The sequence below is a fragment of the Entelurus aequoreus genome, linkage group LG28 (genome assembly GCF_033978785.1).
Source record: "Entelurus aequoreus isolate RoL-2023_Sb linkage group LG28, RoL_Eaeq_v1.1, whole genome shotgun sequence".
Classification (NCBI taxonomy): Eukaryota; Metazoa; Chordata; class Actinopteri; order Syngnathiformes; family Syngnathidae; genus Entelurus; species Entelurus aequoreus.
In genome coordinates this window covers 10,640,807-10,656,583 of record NC_084758.1, presented here as the reverse complement: position 1 = coordinate 10,656,583, position 15,777 = coordinate 10,640,807, and the positions used below count along the sequence as shown (strand labels likewise).

Sequence of the window (15,777 nt, the reverse complement as noted above, 5' to 3'; positions counted from 1 at the left end):
ATAATGCAGTCTACACGTATCTCTTATGTGTGACTGCCATCATATTGCAGTCCACACGTATCTCTTATGTGTGACTGCCATCATAATGCAGTCCACACGTATCTCTTATGTGTGACTGCCATCATATTGCAGTCTACACATATATTTTATGTGTGACTGTCATCATATTGCAGTCTACATGTATCTTTTATGTGTGACTGCCATCATATTGCAGTCTACACGTATCTCTTATGTGTGACTGCCATCATATTGCAGTCTACACATATCTCTTATGTGTGACTGCCATCATATTGCAGTCTACACGTATCTCTTATATATGACTGCCATCATATTGCAGTCAACACGTATCTCTTATGTGTGACTGCTATCTACTGGTCGCACTTATCATTTCACCATGTACCAAATAAAATAGCTTCGAGGTCGGTAAGCACAACCAAAATTATTCCGTACATTAGGTGCACCGGGTTATAAGGCGCACTGTCGAGTTTTGAGAAAATGAAAGGATTTTAAGTGCGCCTTATAGTCCGAAAAATACGGTAATGGCAATCTGTTTTGCATCAAATCTTAACAACTCCTCAGTTCCCTCCGGGAGAAAAATATATTAAATGTAAACATTTTAATTGCAAATGTTACCTTCCTGGACAATCACAGCAGAAAGGAAATGTCAACATGTTTTTATTGTCATAATTTTATTGCATGATTTTTGTATCCCTTTAATTTAGGTAGCCAGGGACTGCAGATGGAAATGAGCTATTTAGCTATAATCTGGTACAGAACATATCAGTCTTTGAGCTTAAGGTTTCTGTGCATTGTCCCATCAAATAAAGACTAAACTAAAAAAAACTAACACAAGCATGAAAAACACTCATTTAATGTAAACAAAATTGTAAAATTACGTTGAACACGTAAAAATAAGCTTTTAAAATGAAGGTGCAAAAATAAGGAATATGTAGGAAAATAGTGCAACGTGTAAACATGTAAACATTGGGAAACCTGAGGAGAACTATTTCCTGCAGGTTTTGTGCCAGGAAGTTACAGCTGTGCTCTAAAGGGTGAGCCAGCTAAGGTGGTGTGGTATTACTGATTACGAGTGCCTTGGTCTGACTCCAGACAACCAACCTTGCTTCGTAACTTCCTGTAACTTCCAACGATAAAAAACATGTTTTTAATATCAAACATTTTATCGAATATATTTTTTATGCAGAGCTAGCAAACAACAACACAACACAGGTGGTTTGTGGAGTTCACTTAAGTTAATACCATAAAAGCTTTTTGCCTGGCACTAATTTAGACAACCTGGCATGTGAAAAGTTCAACTGAGTCAGAATTCATTAAAACAATCTAAATAAGGAGGTTGCCTACAGCCACAATGCCAATGTTGACCTGGTGTTAATTAGAGAGCCCAGTAGCCATTCTCTAGCCCAAACACTTTGCAACTTTAGGAGACACTGCTGAATAGAGACGTTAATTGAAGCATTTACAATAAAATTGGCGTACTTAAGTCTTTAGGCTAGCGACTTAGCGAGTAACTGACTTAGTGGAGCGTAGCACTGCTATTCTGCATCGTATAGAAGCAGCATGAGTCGATAACCCCAGCAATGGACATTACAATAATATATAAACAGCATTATTTAAGTATTAACCTAGGAAAGTGAACTTCTACGGTATCTGCTTCGAGCTGCTTCTCCGTCAAACACAACATCAGCAGCTTCTCCATATTTTCGCGGATACATGTCCACCGCTGAGCAATTATTTTAACATCCTTGGCTGGCATCCTCGACTCATTGTGCTCCAGTATGGCACAGACGAGCCGCTTCACCAAGTTAGAGAGCGTACCGCCAGCTTTAAGTAAATAATGGTTGAGACGGAGCCTTAGTTGGACATTCGCATGTGGACTGGAATCAGCTCTCTCACGAGAAAAAACAATAAAACCAGGTTTCAGGATGCAAAAGTGATAGCCCTATCCTGGAGAAGAGACTCCATGTTTATCTTAAACGTCAACCTACAAGTTATGGTGTACATCTGTTGTCTTTCCAGTCACTTACACACGAGCATCTCCTTACATGGTCAGGTTGTGCTGTCCTGACTTATCACACACCCAGACAGAGAAAGAAGGAATACAAAAGTGATGGTTTGGCTTCTCCAAGTTAGGAGTCCTTCATTTTTTTTGACCTAAGCTCCTCCGGGTACTGCAGACCTGTTTAATGACGCTCGCTCGTCATAATGCAACTTTTTGTTGCCCTCCTGCCCAAGACCGGAAATACACTTCGCTAGCAAGTAAGAACGGATGTTTTGGTCGGATCTTACAAGGTTCAAGCTACACCAACTAGCAATGGGAAGGCTAGTGACTAAAATGTTTGCGAGTAAACCGAAATCATTAAAAAAAATGCTCAAAAAATCTTGTATCGTATCCCGAAAAAAAAAAAATATATATATATATACATATACTGTGTATGATACAACTTCTGTAATTGTTACTACTAATAGGTGAGGATGTGAACGTAGATCGACCTGTAAATTGAGCGCTTTGCCTTCCGGCTCAGCTCCTTCTTCACCACAACGGAGCGATACAGCGTCCGCATTACTGAAGACGCCGCACCGATCCGCCTGTCGACCTCACGATACACTCTTCCCTCACTCGTGAACAAGACTCAAAGGTACTTGAACTCCTCCACTTGGGGGAGGGTCTCCTCCCCAACCCGGAGATGGCACTCCACCCTTTTCCGGGCGAGAACCATGGACTCGGACTTGGAGGTGCTGATTCCCATCCCAGTCGCTTCACACTCGGCTGCGAACCGACCCACTGAGAGCTGAAGATCTTGGCCCGATGAAGCCATCAGGACCACATCATCTGCAAAAAGCAGAGACCTAATCCTGCAGCCACCAAACCAGATACCCTCAATGCTTTGACTGTGCCTAGAAATTATTTCCATAAAAGTTATGAACAGAATCGGTGACATAGGGAAGCCTTGGCGGAGTCCAACCCTCACTGGAAACGGGTCCGACATACTGCCGGCAATGCGGACCAAGCTCTGACACTGATCATACAGGGAGCGGACCGCCACAATCAGACAGTCCGATACCCCATTCTCTCTGAGCACTCCCCACAGGACTTCCCGGGGTACACAATCGAATGCCTTCTCCAAGTCCACAAAGCACATGTAGACTGGTTAGGCAAACTCCCATGCACCCTCAAGGACCCTGCCGAGAGTATAGAGCTGGTCCACAGTTCCACGACCAGGACGAAAACCACACTGTTCCTCCTGAATCCGAGGTTCGACTATCCGGAGTAGCCTCCTCTCCAGTACACCTAAATAGACCTTACCGGGAAGGCTGAGGAGTGTGATCCCACGATAGTTGAAACACACCCTCCAGTTCCCCTTCTTAAAGAGAGGAACCACCACGGCCGGTCCGCCAATCCAGAGGTACCACCCCCGATGTCCACGCGATGTTGCAGAGTCTTGTCAACCAAGACAGCCCCACAGCATCCAGAGCCTTAAGGAACTCCGGGTGGATCTCATCCACCCCCGGGGCCTTTTTAACTACCTCGGCAACCTCAGCCCCAGAAATAGTAGAGCCCACCACAGATTCCCCAGGAACTGCTTCCTCATAGGAAGACGTGTTAGTAGGATTGAGGAGGTCTTCGAAGTATTCCCTCCACCAATCCACAACATCCGCAGTCGAGGTCAGCAGAACACCATCCCCACCATACATGGTGTTCACATTGCACTGCTTCTGTTATGTTTTACTAAAGGGGAGGTGACGGCAAACAGACACCAGAGGGCAGTATGTTCAAAAATGTATTCTTATATATATATATTCAATATATATATAATAATAACAAACAATACTAATTTAATAAACTAAGGAAATGGAGTGTGATCTAGATCCAAAAGGTAATGGTGTAAGACTATGTGTAGAATTTAACTGAAGTGGGTGTTACCAAAGTGTTGAACGAGATACGAGGAAGTCCAGGGGGCAGGCAGGTGATCCGGGATACAAGCGGGGGTCCGTGGGGCTGAGAGGAGCGTCAGAGTCCAAGTCCATGCGAGGTGGTCGAGATCCGGGAAGGCAAGACACTGCGGTCACACGGGCGAAGACAGGGGGGTCAAGGCACGGAGAGGAAACAAGGAGAGAGCATAAAGCTAGTCGCTTACTGTACGCCATATGAGAAACTAAGTTCCCGCGAGGATCCCTGAGTCCACTGGTCTTTTAAGCAGCTCGCCCTCATCAATTCCAGGTGTGTAGAAAGGCAATCGTCTGCAGGCTTGTAGCTACGTGGGCGTGCTGCTCTCAGAGCGAGCAGGGGCGTGTCTGAGCGCGCTGTCAGCTGAGAGAGCGCATGTGGGCGTGGCCCGTGGTGCGCTCGTCATGAGGCACAGATGAGGACGCATTGAAATGCGCCCTGGCCGTGACAGCTTCCCTTTCTTGAGGCGGAGGATGGTGGTCCAGAATCGCTTCGAAGCCGTCTGGAAGTCGTTTTCCAGGGCTTCCCTGAACTCCTCCCATGTCCGAGTTTTTGACACCGCGACCGCTGAAGCCGCACACAGCTTGGCCTGTCGATACCTGTCTGCTGCCTCCGCAGTCCTATGAGCCAAAATAACCCGATAGGACTCTTTTCTCAGCTTGACGGCTCTAGGATTACCGCCACGACAGGCACCAACTACCTTGCGGCCACAGCTCCAATCGGCCGTTTGACAATAGAGGTACGGAACATGGTCCACTCGGACTCAATGTCCAGCGCCTCCCTCGTGACATGTTCAAAGTTCTTCCGAAGGCGGGAATTGAAACTCTCTCTGACAGGAGACTCTGCTAGGCGTTCCCAGCAGACCCTCACAATGCGTTTGGGCCTGCCAGGTCTGTCCGGCATCCTCCCCCACCATCGCAGCCAACTCACCACCAGGTGGTGATCGGTAGAAAGCTCCGTCCCATTCTTCACCCGAGTGTCCAAAACATGAGACCGCAAATCCGATGACACAACTACAAAGTCGATCATGGAACTGCGGCCTAGGGTGTCCTGGTGCCAAGTGTACATATGGACACCCTTATGTTTGAACATGGTGTTTTTTTTGGACAATCTGTGACAAGCACAAAAAACACCACCGGGCGGCCATTCTTCCCAATCACGCCTCTCCAGGTTTCACTGTCGTTGCCATTATGAGCGCAGAAGTCCCCCAGCAGAACGAGGGAATCACCCGGGGGAGCACTCTCAAGTACTCCCTCGAGTGAATCCAAAAAGGGTGGGTACTCTGAGCTGCTGTTTGGCACGTAAGGCGGAGGGAAGCTACCCTCTCGTCCACTGGGTTGAACTCCAACGTGCAGGCTCTGAGCCGGGGGGCAACAAGAATTTCCGCCCCAGCTCGTCGCCTCTCACCGCTGGCAACGCCAGAGTGGAGGAGAGTCCAGCCCCTCTCGAGAGAACTGGTTCTAAGGCCTTGCTGTGCGCCCTTCTCCACCTCCCCCACTAGTTCAGGCTCCTTACCCCCCAGCGAGATAACGTTCCACCCCCCAAGAGCTAGCTTATGTAGCCGAGGATCGAACCGCCAAGTGCCCTGCTTTCAGCTGCCGCTCAGCTCACAGTGCACCCGACCTCTATGGCCCCTGCTATGGGTGGTGAGCCCATTGGAGGGGGGACCCACGTAGCCTCTTCGGGCTGTGCCTGGCCCCATGGGAACAGGCCCGACCACCAGGCGGTCGCCATCGTGCCCCACGATCTGTATTTTCTTATATATATATATATATATTATATATATACATATATATATAGAAAATGGATTAGAAGGTAAAGATTTAAAAAATAAACAACTATATATATATATATATATATATATATATATATATATATATATATATATATATATATATATATATATATATATATATATATATTTTTTTTTTTTTTTTCTCTTTTCTTACACTTTATGAAGCATTTCTTACATATTCCTTAATTTTAAGCGCTTATTGTTAAGTATTCAATTCAATTTTACAATGATGTTTACTTAGTTTGTTTTCCATGCTTGTGTTGACATTTCCTTTCTGCCTCAATAGCTGAGGGGATTACAATTAGAGGACGGTTACATTTTGAATACAAATGTTTACATTTCATATATTTTTTTTCCTGCTCCTTATTTTTGACAGGTCATAAACAATATCAATAATCATCGATATCGATTCATATAAAACACACATTTTTCAGCTGTATCCCTCGCACAGCCCTATTATTGTGTGAATGCTCCAAAACTGTTCAGCCTGTTCGGGAATCGCGGGCTTTCCCTTAAAAAATTCCAAAAATTCCCAGATTTCCCAGATTTCCCAGAATTCCAGGTTTTCCAGGACATTTTTCCCATTCAAAATGAATTGGCCATTTTTCAAACTTCTACCATTGTCAGCCAATTCAAACCATTCTACCTTGAACACATTCCACCATCCTGGAAATTCCAACTACCCTTTTTTCAAGTTAAAAAAAATTCCACGATTTTCCAGAATTCCTGGTTTTCCAAAGCCCTATTTCCACCCTTTTTTCTGGCGACTACTCCTTCCACATTTTTCAACCCACTTCAAGCGTTCCACCGTCAAAACATTCCTCTTAATCAGGACAAAAAACGGAGTTTTCCCGAAATTCCAGGAATTCCGTAATACCATTTTTCAATTCAACATGTTACTTCAACACTTCTCGACCGATTTCAAAAATTCCAACACCAACCATTTCAAGTCATTCAGAACATTTAAGTCTTTTGGGCGGTATAGCTCGTTTGTTAGAGTGGCCGTGCCAGCAACTTCAGGGTTCCAGGTTCGATCCCCGCTTCCGGCATCCTAGTCACTGCCGTTGTGTCCTTGGGCAAGACACTTTACCCACCTGCTCCCAGTGCCACCCACACTGGTTTAAATGCAACTTCGATATTGGGTTTCACTATGTAAAGCCCTTTGAGTCACTATAGAAAAAGCGCTGTATAAATACAATTTATAACATTTTCAAAAAATGTCCCGCTTTTCCCGAAAATTCCCACATTTTTGCAAAATTCCCATGGGACATTTTTCAAAGTTCCACAATTCCCACATTTTTCATCTGATTCAAACTGTTCCAACTTCAAACTATTCAGCCTGTTTGGGAATGTTGTGCTCTACTTCAACAATTCCAAAAAAAATTCCCGGATTTCCCATGATTCCTTTTTTTTCTCTTCATTTTCCCCATTCAAAATGATTTGTCCATATTTCAAACTTCCACAATTCCCACATTGTTCAACCTATTCAAACCATTCCACCTTCAACACATTCCACCACCCTGGAAATTCCAACTACCCTTCAAAAAAATTCCATGATTTTCCAGAATTCCTGGTTTTCCAAAGCCCTATTTCCACCCTTTTTTCTGGCGACTTCTCCTTCCACATGTTTCAATCCACTTCAAGCGTTCCACCGTCAAAACATTCCTCTTAATCAGGACAAAAAAACGTAGTTTTCCCGAAATTCCAGGAATTCTGTAATACCATTTCTCAATTCAACATGTTATTACTTCAACACTTCTCGACCGATTTGAAAAATTCCAACACCAACCAATTCATCTCATTCAGAACATTTAAGTCTTTTAACATTTTCAAAAAATGTCCCGCTTTTCCCGAAAATTCCCACATTTTTGCGAAATTCCCATGGGACATTATTCAAAGTTCCACAATTCCCACATTTTTCATCTGATTCAAAGTGTTCCAACTTCAAAATATTCAACCTGTTTGGGAATGTTGTGCTCTACTTCAACAATTCTAAAAAAAATCCCGGATTTCCCATAATTCCTTTTTTTTTTTCTCTTCATTTTCCCCCTTTCAAAATGATTTTTCCATATTTCAAACTTCCACAATTCCCACATTGTTCAACCTATTCAAACCATTCCACCTTCAACTCATTCAAACTAACACTTTCCCAAGTTCCAAATCAAGTTCCCGTTTTCCTGGAAATTCAAACTGTTCAACATTCCAACAGTCAAACTATTCTTACATTCATACTACATTCTGTCAGCATTTCACTTCAACTTCAGGAAATTGCCTCTTCTAGTTATCTATTCATGTTTTTAGGGACCGAATGTCCCTTTGGGACAGAGGACCCTATTGTATTTGTAAGATTTTATTCTTTCTTTATTATTATACTGCCGCCTCTTTGAGCTGTAATTTGACCCCCTTATCATGCTTCAAAACTCACCATATTTGACACACACATCAGGATTGGCGAAAATTGCGAGTTAATCAAAAAACCCAGCTCCAAAACTCCAAATTGCGCTCTAGCGCCCCCTAGGAAGAAAACACAGACAAAACTGCCTGTAACTTCCCGTACGAATGCCGTAGAGACATGAAACAAAAACCTCTATGTAGGTCTCACTTAGACCTAGATTTCATACACTGAAATCCTTCAGCAAAAATCAACAAGAAGTTTGCAATTCCCCCTTCAAAATAAAAGTTTAGTAAAAACAGTCACCTTTGCCTCTTTGAGCTGTAATTTGACCCCTTTAACATGCTTCAAAACTCACCAAACTGGACACACACATCAGGACTGGCGAAAATTGCGATCTAATAAAAAAACAAACCCCAAAACTCAAAATTGTGCTCTAGCGCCTCCTAGGAAGAAAACACAGACAAAACTGCCAATAACTTCCAGTAGGAATGTCGTAGAGACATGAAACAAAAACCTCTATGTAGGTCTCACTTAGACCTAGATTTCATACACTGACATCCTTCAGCAAAAATCAACAGGAAGTTTGCAATTCCCCCTTCAAAACAAAAGTTTTGTAAAAACAGTCAGCTTTTTTCAAACTTTATCTCCTCTGAGCGCGTTTGTCGTGTCGGCTTCAAACTAGCACCGGAGAGAGATTGAACCCTTCTGATTAAAAGTTGATGAAAGAGTTTTAATTACTGCTCCGGTTTGGATTTTATGTGCCGTCAAAGTCGGTCCCGTCCATCGCTGATTGTTTATTTTTAAAACTGCAAGGTAGAGTAAATAGGGTGGTCCTGCCACTGCCATTAATAAACTACACTACTACAGAATTATTGAATTGAAATATATTTCCATGGGTAAAATGAATGTGAGATAAGAGTATATTGGGTTGAGAGCTCCATCACCAAACTAGTTCAGCCGGTCAGTTGAGGTACCACAAGGTGTGATCTAACCGACTGCGTCACCCATTTCTCACCTGCAGGGCCAGGAGCTTCTCGCTGGGCTTTATATGGCGCTGGATCTCACACGCCACAGGCTCCATGACTTTAATGCCATCCTCGTAGAAGACGTAGAACATGTTTCCGATGCCCATCCCTGCGGAAACAACACATCTGCACCCACCGTCTCCAAATATAGCGTACAATAAAACTGTTTGCAGAGAACAAAAGCCAAAAGCAGTGAAGTTGTCAAGTTGTGTAAATTGTAAATAAAAAGAGAATACAATGATTTGCAAATCCTTTTTAAGTTATATTCAATTGAATAGACTGCAAAGACAATATATTTCATGTTCATACTGGCAAATAATCATGAACTTAGAATTTAATGGCAGCAACACATTACAAACAAGTTGTCACAGGGGCATTTTTACCAGTGTGTTACATGGCCTTTCCTTTTAACAACACTCAGTAAAGGTTTGGGAACTGAGGAGACACATTTTTGAAGTGGAATTATTTCCCATTCTTGCTTGATGTACAGCTTAAGTTGTTCAACAGTCTCCCTTCTCATATTTTAGCCTTCATAATGCACCACACATTGTCAATGTCTGGACTACAGGCAGGCCAGTCTAGTACCCGCACTCTTTTACTATGAAGCCACGCTGTTGTAACACGTGGCTTGGCATTGTCTTGCTGAAATAAGCAGGGGCGTCCATGGTAACGTTGCTTGGATGGCAACATATGTTGCTCCAAAAGCTGTATGTACCTTTCAGCATTAATTGTGCCTTCACAGATGTGTAAATTACCCATGTCTTGGCCACTAATACACCCCCATACCATCACACATGCTGGCTTTTACACTTTGACCCTAGAACAATCCAGATGGTTCTTTTCCTCTTTGTTCCGGAGGACACGACGTCCACAGTTTCCAAAAACAATTTGGGATGTGGACTCATCAGACCAGAGAACGCTTTTCCACTTTGCATCAGTGCATCTTAGATGAGCTCGGGCCCAGCGAAGCCGGCGGCGTTTCTGGGTGTTGTTGATAAACGCCTTTGGCTTTGCATAGGAGAGTTTTAACTTGCACTTACAGATGTAGCGACCAACTGCAGTTACTGACAGTGGTTTTCTGAAGTGTTCCTGAGCCCATGTGGTGATATCCTTTACACACTGATGTGGCTTTTTGATGCAGAGGGATCCACGGTCTGTAATATCATGGCTTACATGCAGTGATTTCTCCAGATTCTCTCAACCTTTTGATGATATTACGGAGCGTAGATGGTGAAATCCTTCAATTCCTTGCAATAGCTGGTTGAGAAATGTTGTTCTCAAACAATTAGCTCAGGCATTTGTTGACAAAGTGGTGACCCTCGCCCCGTCCTTGTTTGTGAATGACTGAGCATTTCATGGAATCTACTTTTATACCCAATCATGGCACCCACCTGTTCCCAATTAGCCTGTTCACCTGTGGGATGTTCCAACTAAGTGTTTGATGAGCATTCCTCAGCTTGCTCAGTCATTTTTGCCACTTGTGCCAGCTTTTTTGAAACATGTTGCAGGCATCAAATTCCAACTGAGCTAATATTTGCAAAAAAATAACGTTTTCCAGTTCAAATGTTAAATATCTTGTATTTGCAGTCCATTCAATTGAATATAAATTGAAAAGGGTTTATTGTATTCTCATTTTATTTACCATTTACACAACGTGACATCTTCACCGCTTTTGTAAATAAGTCAAAATGATCAACTTCCAAAGCATGCAGTCGTTGGGTCTCCCTCGTCACAGTTCACTAACCCTATTACAGGAATTCAATTAAAGCACTTTAATGAAGCAGCAGCAACCTCCACTTACCTTCTTCCCGCCACAAGATGTTGGCCACTGCCAGGGAGAGAGAGAGAGAGAGAGAAGGAAAGAAAGGCTTTGAGCATAAAACGCCACAATCAATAACGTCACATTTGTGAGAACAGTTTTATTGTCAGGGTCGACCTGGCATCAAGTGCAGCAAGGAACAGAGCGGCTCTGCTTGGAAATAAAAGCTTTAGATTTTTACACACTGTGACTTCTTGCCTTGGGATCGCTTTTCACCGCAACAAACTATCGCCCTTTCAGCTTAAAATCATCATTCTTTTAATTTTTTGACCGAGGCCGCTGCGGCGAGGATAATGTCCGTTGTTGTCGTCCCTGGACCAGCCAGGACACCTCAGTTTGTATTTGTCGATGGCAAAGTTGCAGCTCGAAGTTGTTTACACATAGTAACTCAAAGAATTTGGCATGTCAACTAAGATCTAAACCAGGGGTGTCAAACTCATTTTAGATGGGAGAAAAATCTACTCCCAAGTGGGCCGGACTGGTAAGATCACGGCATGATAACTTAAAAATAAAGACAACTTCACATTGTTTTTTTTTGTTTAAAAATAGAACAAGCACATTCTGAAATTGTACAAATAATGTTGTTGTTTTTTTACACTTACATGTTGCGGTTAATAGTATTCTATCTTCATTTGTTGTTATTTATACTTTTTGAATGAATGTGATAATGAGAGTGATAACTCATTGGTGTTAAGTTTCAATCTATCAAGATAAAACAATTATATTAAAATCAAATTACAGAATGTTATTCATGTAGTTTGCTCATTTTCCTCGACTGATGTGGTTTATTTTGTACATATGTAGCATCATCTACAAAGATGAAAAACATTGCTATTGTGACATCTAGTGGACACATTTAGAACAGCAGTTTCTTTCATTCAAAAATTTCCGTTCATTTTTATACTTAGCAAACTCATCCCACGGGCCGGATAAAACCTGTTCGCGGGCCTGATCCGGCCCGCGGGCCGTACGTTTGACACCCCTGATCTAAACCTTACAAAAGATACTTTTTCTAGCAAAACTCACAAAAGATACATTATTCCAGGCATTATTAGACATTTTGCACGTTTGGTTTAGGAGTTATGTTTGAATACATTTTTATTGCTTTTTTCACATTATGTCAGGATTGTAAGAACATTACTTTCATATTGAGTAAAAAAAACACATTTTTGTATTTGCAAACCTTACAAAAGCACATGTTTCCAGTAAAACTCACAAAGATATATTATTTTAGGCAGTATTAGACATATTGCATGTTTGGTTTAGGACAGGGGTGTCCAAACTTTTTCCACTGAGGGCCACACACGGAAAAATTTAAGCATGCAGGGGTCATTTTGATATTTTTCATTTTCAAACCATAATGCCTGGTTCACACCGCCGTCAATTTTTGTCAATTTTTCCACGAATATCCCGATCTCCGAAGTAATGTTATGCTTTGATACGCTCTGATACAAACTAGTTGCCGCTTTGAGGGGACGAATTACCGTTCCTCATGATTTGATGCCGCTTTGATACGCTTTAAATCACGCTTTGATACGTTTTATTACGCTTTATTGAACTTCATTATGCTTTGATGCGATCCTGGCGCTTTAAATCAGGCTCTGACACGATTATCAAGCTCTGTTGTGCATTGGAATTAATGTGTCATGAACTTTATGAACATTAATTTGTAATAATGACTTTGAAATGTGATATTGTTATGTAATTATGTGCGATTTGGAAGATGCTGTGATTATTATTTTGTGAATTTGATGAATAATTTGCGTGCGCACACATAATATAATAAAAAAGAGAAATATGATAAACAAATAACTAAAAAAAAAATGTGAAAAACTCAGTATACTAAGTTTTCCCCACATTTTTTTAGATTTATCTATTTATTTGATTTCTCTTTTTGTTGTATTATATACAGGATAAAACACATAATGTAATAAAAAAGAGAAATATGATATACAAATAAGTAAAACACATTTTGAAAAACTCAGTATACTGTTTTCCACACATTTTTTATATTCATTTATTTTTTCAATTTCTCTTTTTTTCCGTTATATTATGTTTATTATTTATTATGTTTTATATCTTCATTTCTTTTATTTCTTTGTCATCTTAATAAATATCTATCTTTCATTTCTTATGCTAGCTGACAATAATAAAAGGCATTTCTTTTATTTTTTATATTCATTTATTTTTTCAATTTCTCTTTTTTTTCGTTATATTATGTGTATTATTTATTATTTATTATGTTTTATATTCATTTATTTTTTCAATTTCTCTTTTTTTCGTTATATTATGTTTATTATTTATTATGTTTTATATTCATTTATTTTTTCAATTTCTCTTTTTCCCCCGTTATATTATGTTTATTATTTATTATTTATTATGTTTTGTATTCATTTGATTTTTTCAATTTCTCTTTTTTTTCGTTATATTATGTTTATTATTTACTATGTTTAATATTCATTTGTTTTTTCAATTTGTCTTTTTTTTCGTTATATTATGTTTATTATTTATTATTTATTATGTTTTATATTAATTTATTTTTTCAATTTCTCTTCTTTTTTCGTTATATTATGTTTATTATTTATTATGTTTCATATTCATTTATTTTTTCAATTTCTCTTCTTTTTTTGTTATATTATGTTTATTACTTATTATTTATTATGTTTTATATTCATTTGTTTTTTCAATTTCTCTTTTTTTTCGTTATATTATGTTTATTATTTATTATTTATTATGTTTTATATTCATTTATTTTTTCAATTCCTCTTCTTTTTTCGTTACATTATGTTTATTATTTATTATTTATTATGTTTTATATTAATTTATTTTTTCAATTTCTCTTTTTTTCCCGTTATATTATGTTTATTATTTATTATTTATTATGTTTTATATCTTCATTTCTTTTATTTCTTTGTCATCTTAATACATATCTATCTTTCATTTCTTATGCTAGTTGACAATAATAAAAGACATTTCTTTTATTTTTTATATTCAATGTCACTAGTCAATATCACAGTCACTTCCTATTTGTAGTTGTAGACTGGGGTCCGCGCTTTGAACTGAATTGAACTTTGTTTAAAGTTTGTTTAAAGTTTTAGTAAAACTTTGTTTAAAGTTTTAGTAAAACTCACAAAGATACATTATTTCAGGCATTATTAGACATATCACATGTTTGGTCTAGGAGTTAAGTTTAAATAACTGTCATATTGAGTGTGACAGTTATACTGTCATATTGTGTAAAAAACACATTTTTGTATTTGCAAACCTTACAAAAGCTCATGTTTGTAGTAAAACTCACAAAGATACATTATTTCAGGCATTATTAGACATATTCCATGTGTCATGACGAGGAGTTTTTCGCAGCTCACTGCGAGATTTGTTCTCCCGGGATGCAAACGGACTAGACGGGACAAGGCTTGAAGGTAGGAACATATTTTAATCTCTACTCAAAAACTCAACGAAGTACAAAACAAAAAGGCGCACAAGGCAAAGGCAAGCTTAACGCAGGAAACAAAAGCTAAGACTTAGCATAAACTATGGACATGAACCATGAAACTAAAATCATGAAAAAACTCACTATACTGTGGCTTGAAACAAATAGCAAGAACTATGGACATGAAACAAAAAGACCTACTGGGCACGGCATGAATCGAACAGCATGAACTATGGCAAGAACAGTCAAAACAGAGCATGAAAAGATCATCAAGAACTATGGCATGGACAGAGCAATGTCGCCAGGACGACTCACTGGCAAGACAGGCTTAAATAATAGTCTCTGATTAGAGCAGGTGCGTGAGTCAAACAGATGAGACAGGTGAAACTAATGAGTCGTCATGGAAACTAAAACAAACAAGGGTGCACAAAAACAGGAACTATGGAGTCCCAAACTAACAGAACATAACTAAACAAAACATGTTCTAAACCACCGATCATGACAGCATGTTTGGTCTAGGAGTTAGGTTTAAATGGCTGTCATATTGAGTGTGACAGTTATACTGTCATATTGATTAAAAAACACATTTTTGTATTTGCAAACCTTACAAAAACACCTTATTGTAGTAAATCTCACATATATACAATATTACAGGGATTTTTAGACATATTGCATGTTTGGTTTTGGAGTTTTGTTTCTATAACTTTCATGGTGCAACCTATACAATAGCATTTACTATTAGTGGATGTGTTGTGTGTGACGCAGATTTTTACTTTTTTAGCGTTTATCGATCTCCGCCGGTGTTTTGTTTTGTTTTATATTTGCTGGGTCAAATTTCTATCCCTGTTTATTGCATTTTTTAAAGTAATGAACTTTCCGGTACAATTTCTTAAATTGGCTAAGATAGTCTGTTTTTGTCAAACCATCTTTTTAATTTGTTCATTTCTTCTGTTATTATTTGTATTATCTTCTGTGTGTTCTCTCCTGAACAAAACACAGTTGTCTCATCTGCAAATAATACTAACTTTAAGTCCTTTGTAACTTTACAAATGTCCTTTATATAGAGATTAAACAATGTTGGTCCCAGTATTGATCCCTGAGGTACACCACATTTCTAGCTCTGTTGGTATATTTTTCACCTAGCTTCACGTTTGCTTCCTGTTGGTTAAGTAGCTTCTTATCCAGTTTAAGACCAACCCTCTGATGCCATACCTTTCTAATTTTGTAATATTATGATTGTGTCAAATGCGTATGTTAGACTCATAATTATTGTTTACCATCTATTGCGTTGGTAATTTCCTCTGTTATTTCGATTAATGGCATCAATGTTGAAATGTTAGCTC

At 39.5% G+C, this 15,777-nt stretch overlaps 1 protein-coding gene across 1 annotated transcript in view; it reads right to left on the bottom strand.

Annotated features, from left to right (window-relative positions):
* fstl5 (follistatin-like 5) overlaps nucleotides 1–15,777 on the bottom strand; it is a 336,564-nt gene that overhangs the window by 48,439 nt on the left and 272,348 nt on the right. The window contains exons 9-10 of the mRNA XM_062039647.1: nucleotides 10,984–11,010; nucleotides 9,173–9,291 (exon numbers count right to left, since the gene is read on the bottom strand). Coding sequence (XP_061895631.1) covers nucleotides 9,173–9,291; nucleotides 10,984–11,010 — 146 coding nt within the window. The remainder of the gene's footprint in view (nucleotides 1–9,172; nucleotides 9,292–10,983; nucleotides 11,011–15,777) is intronic.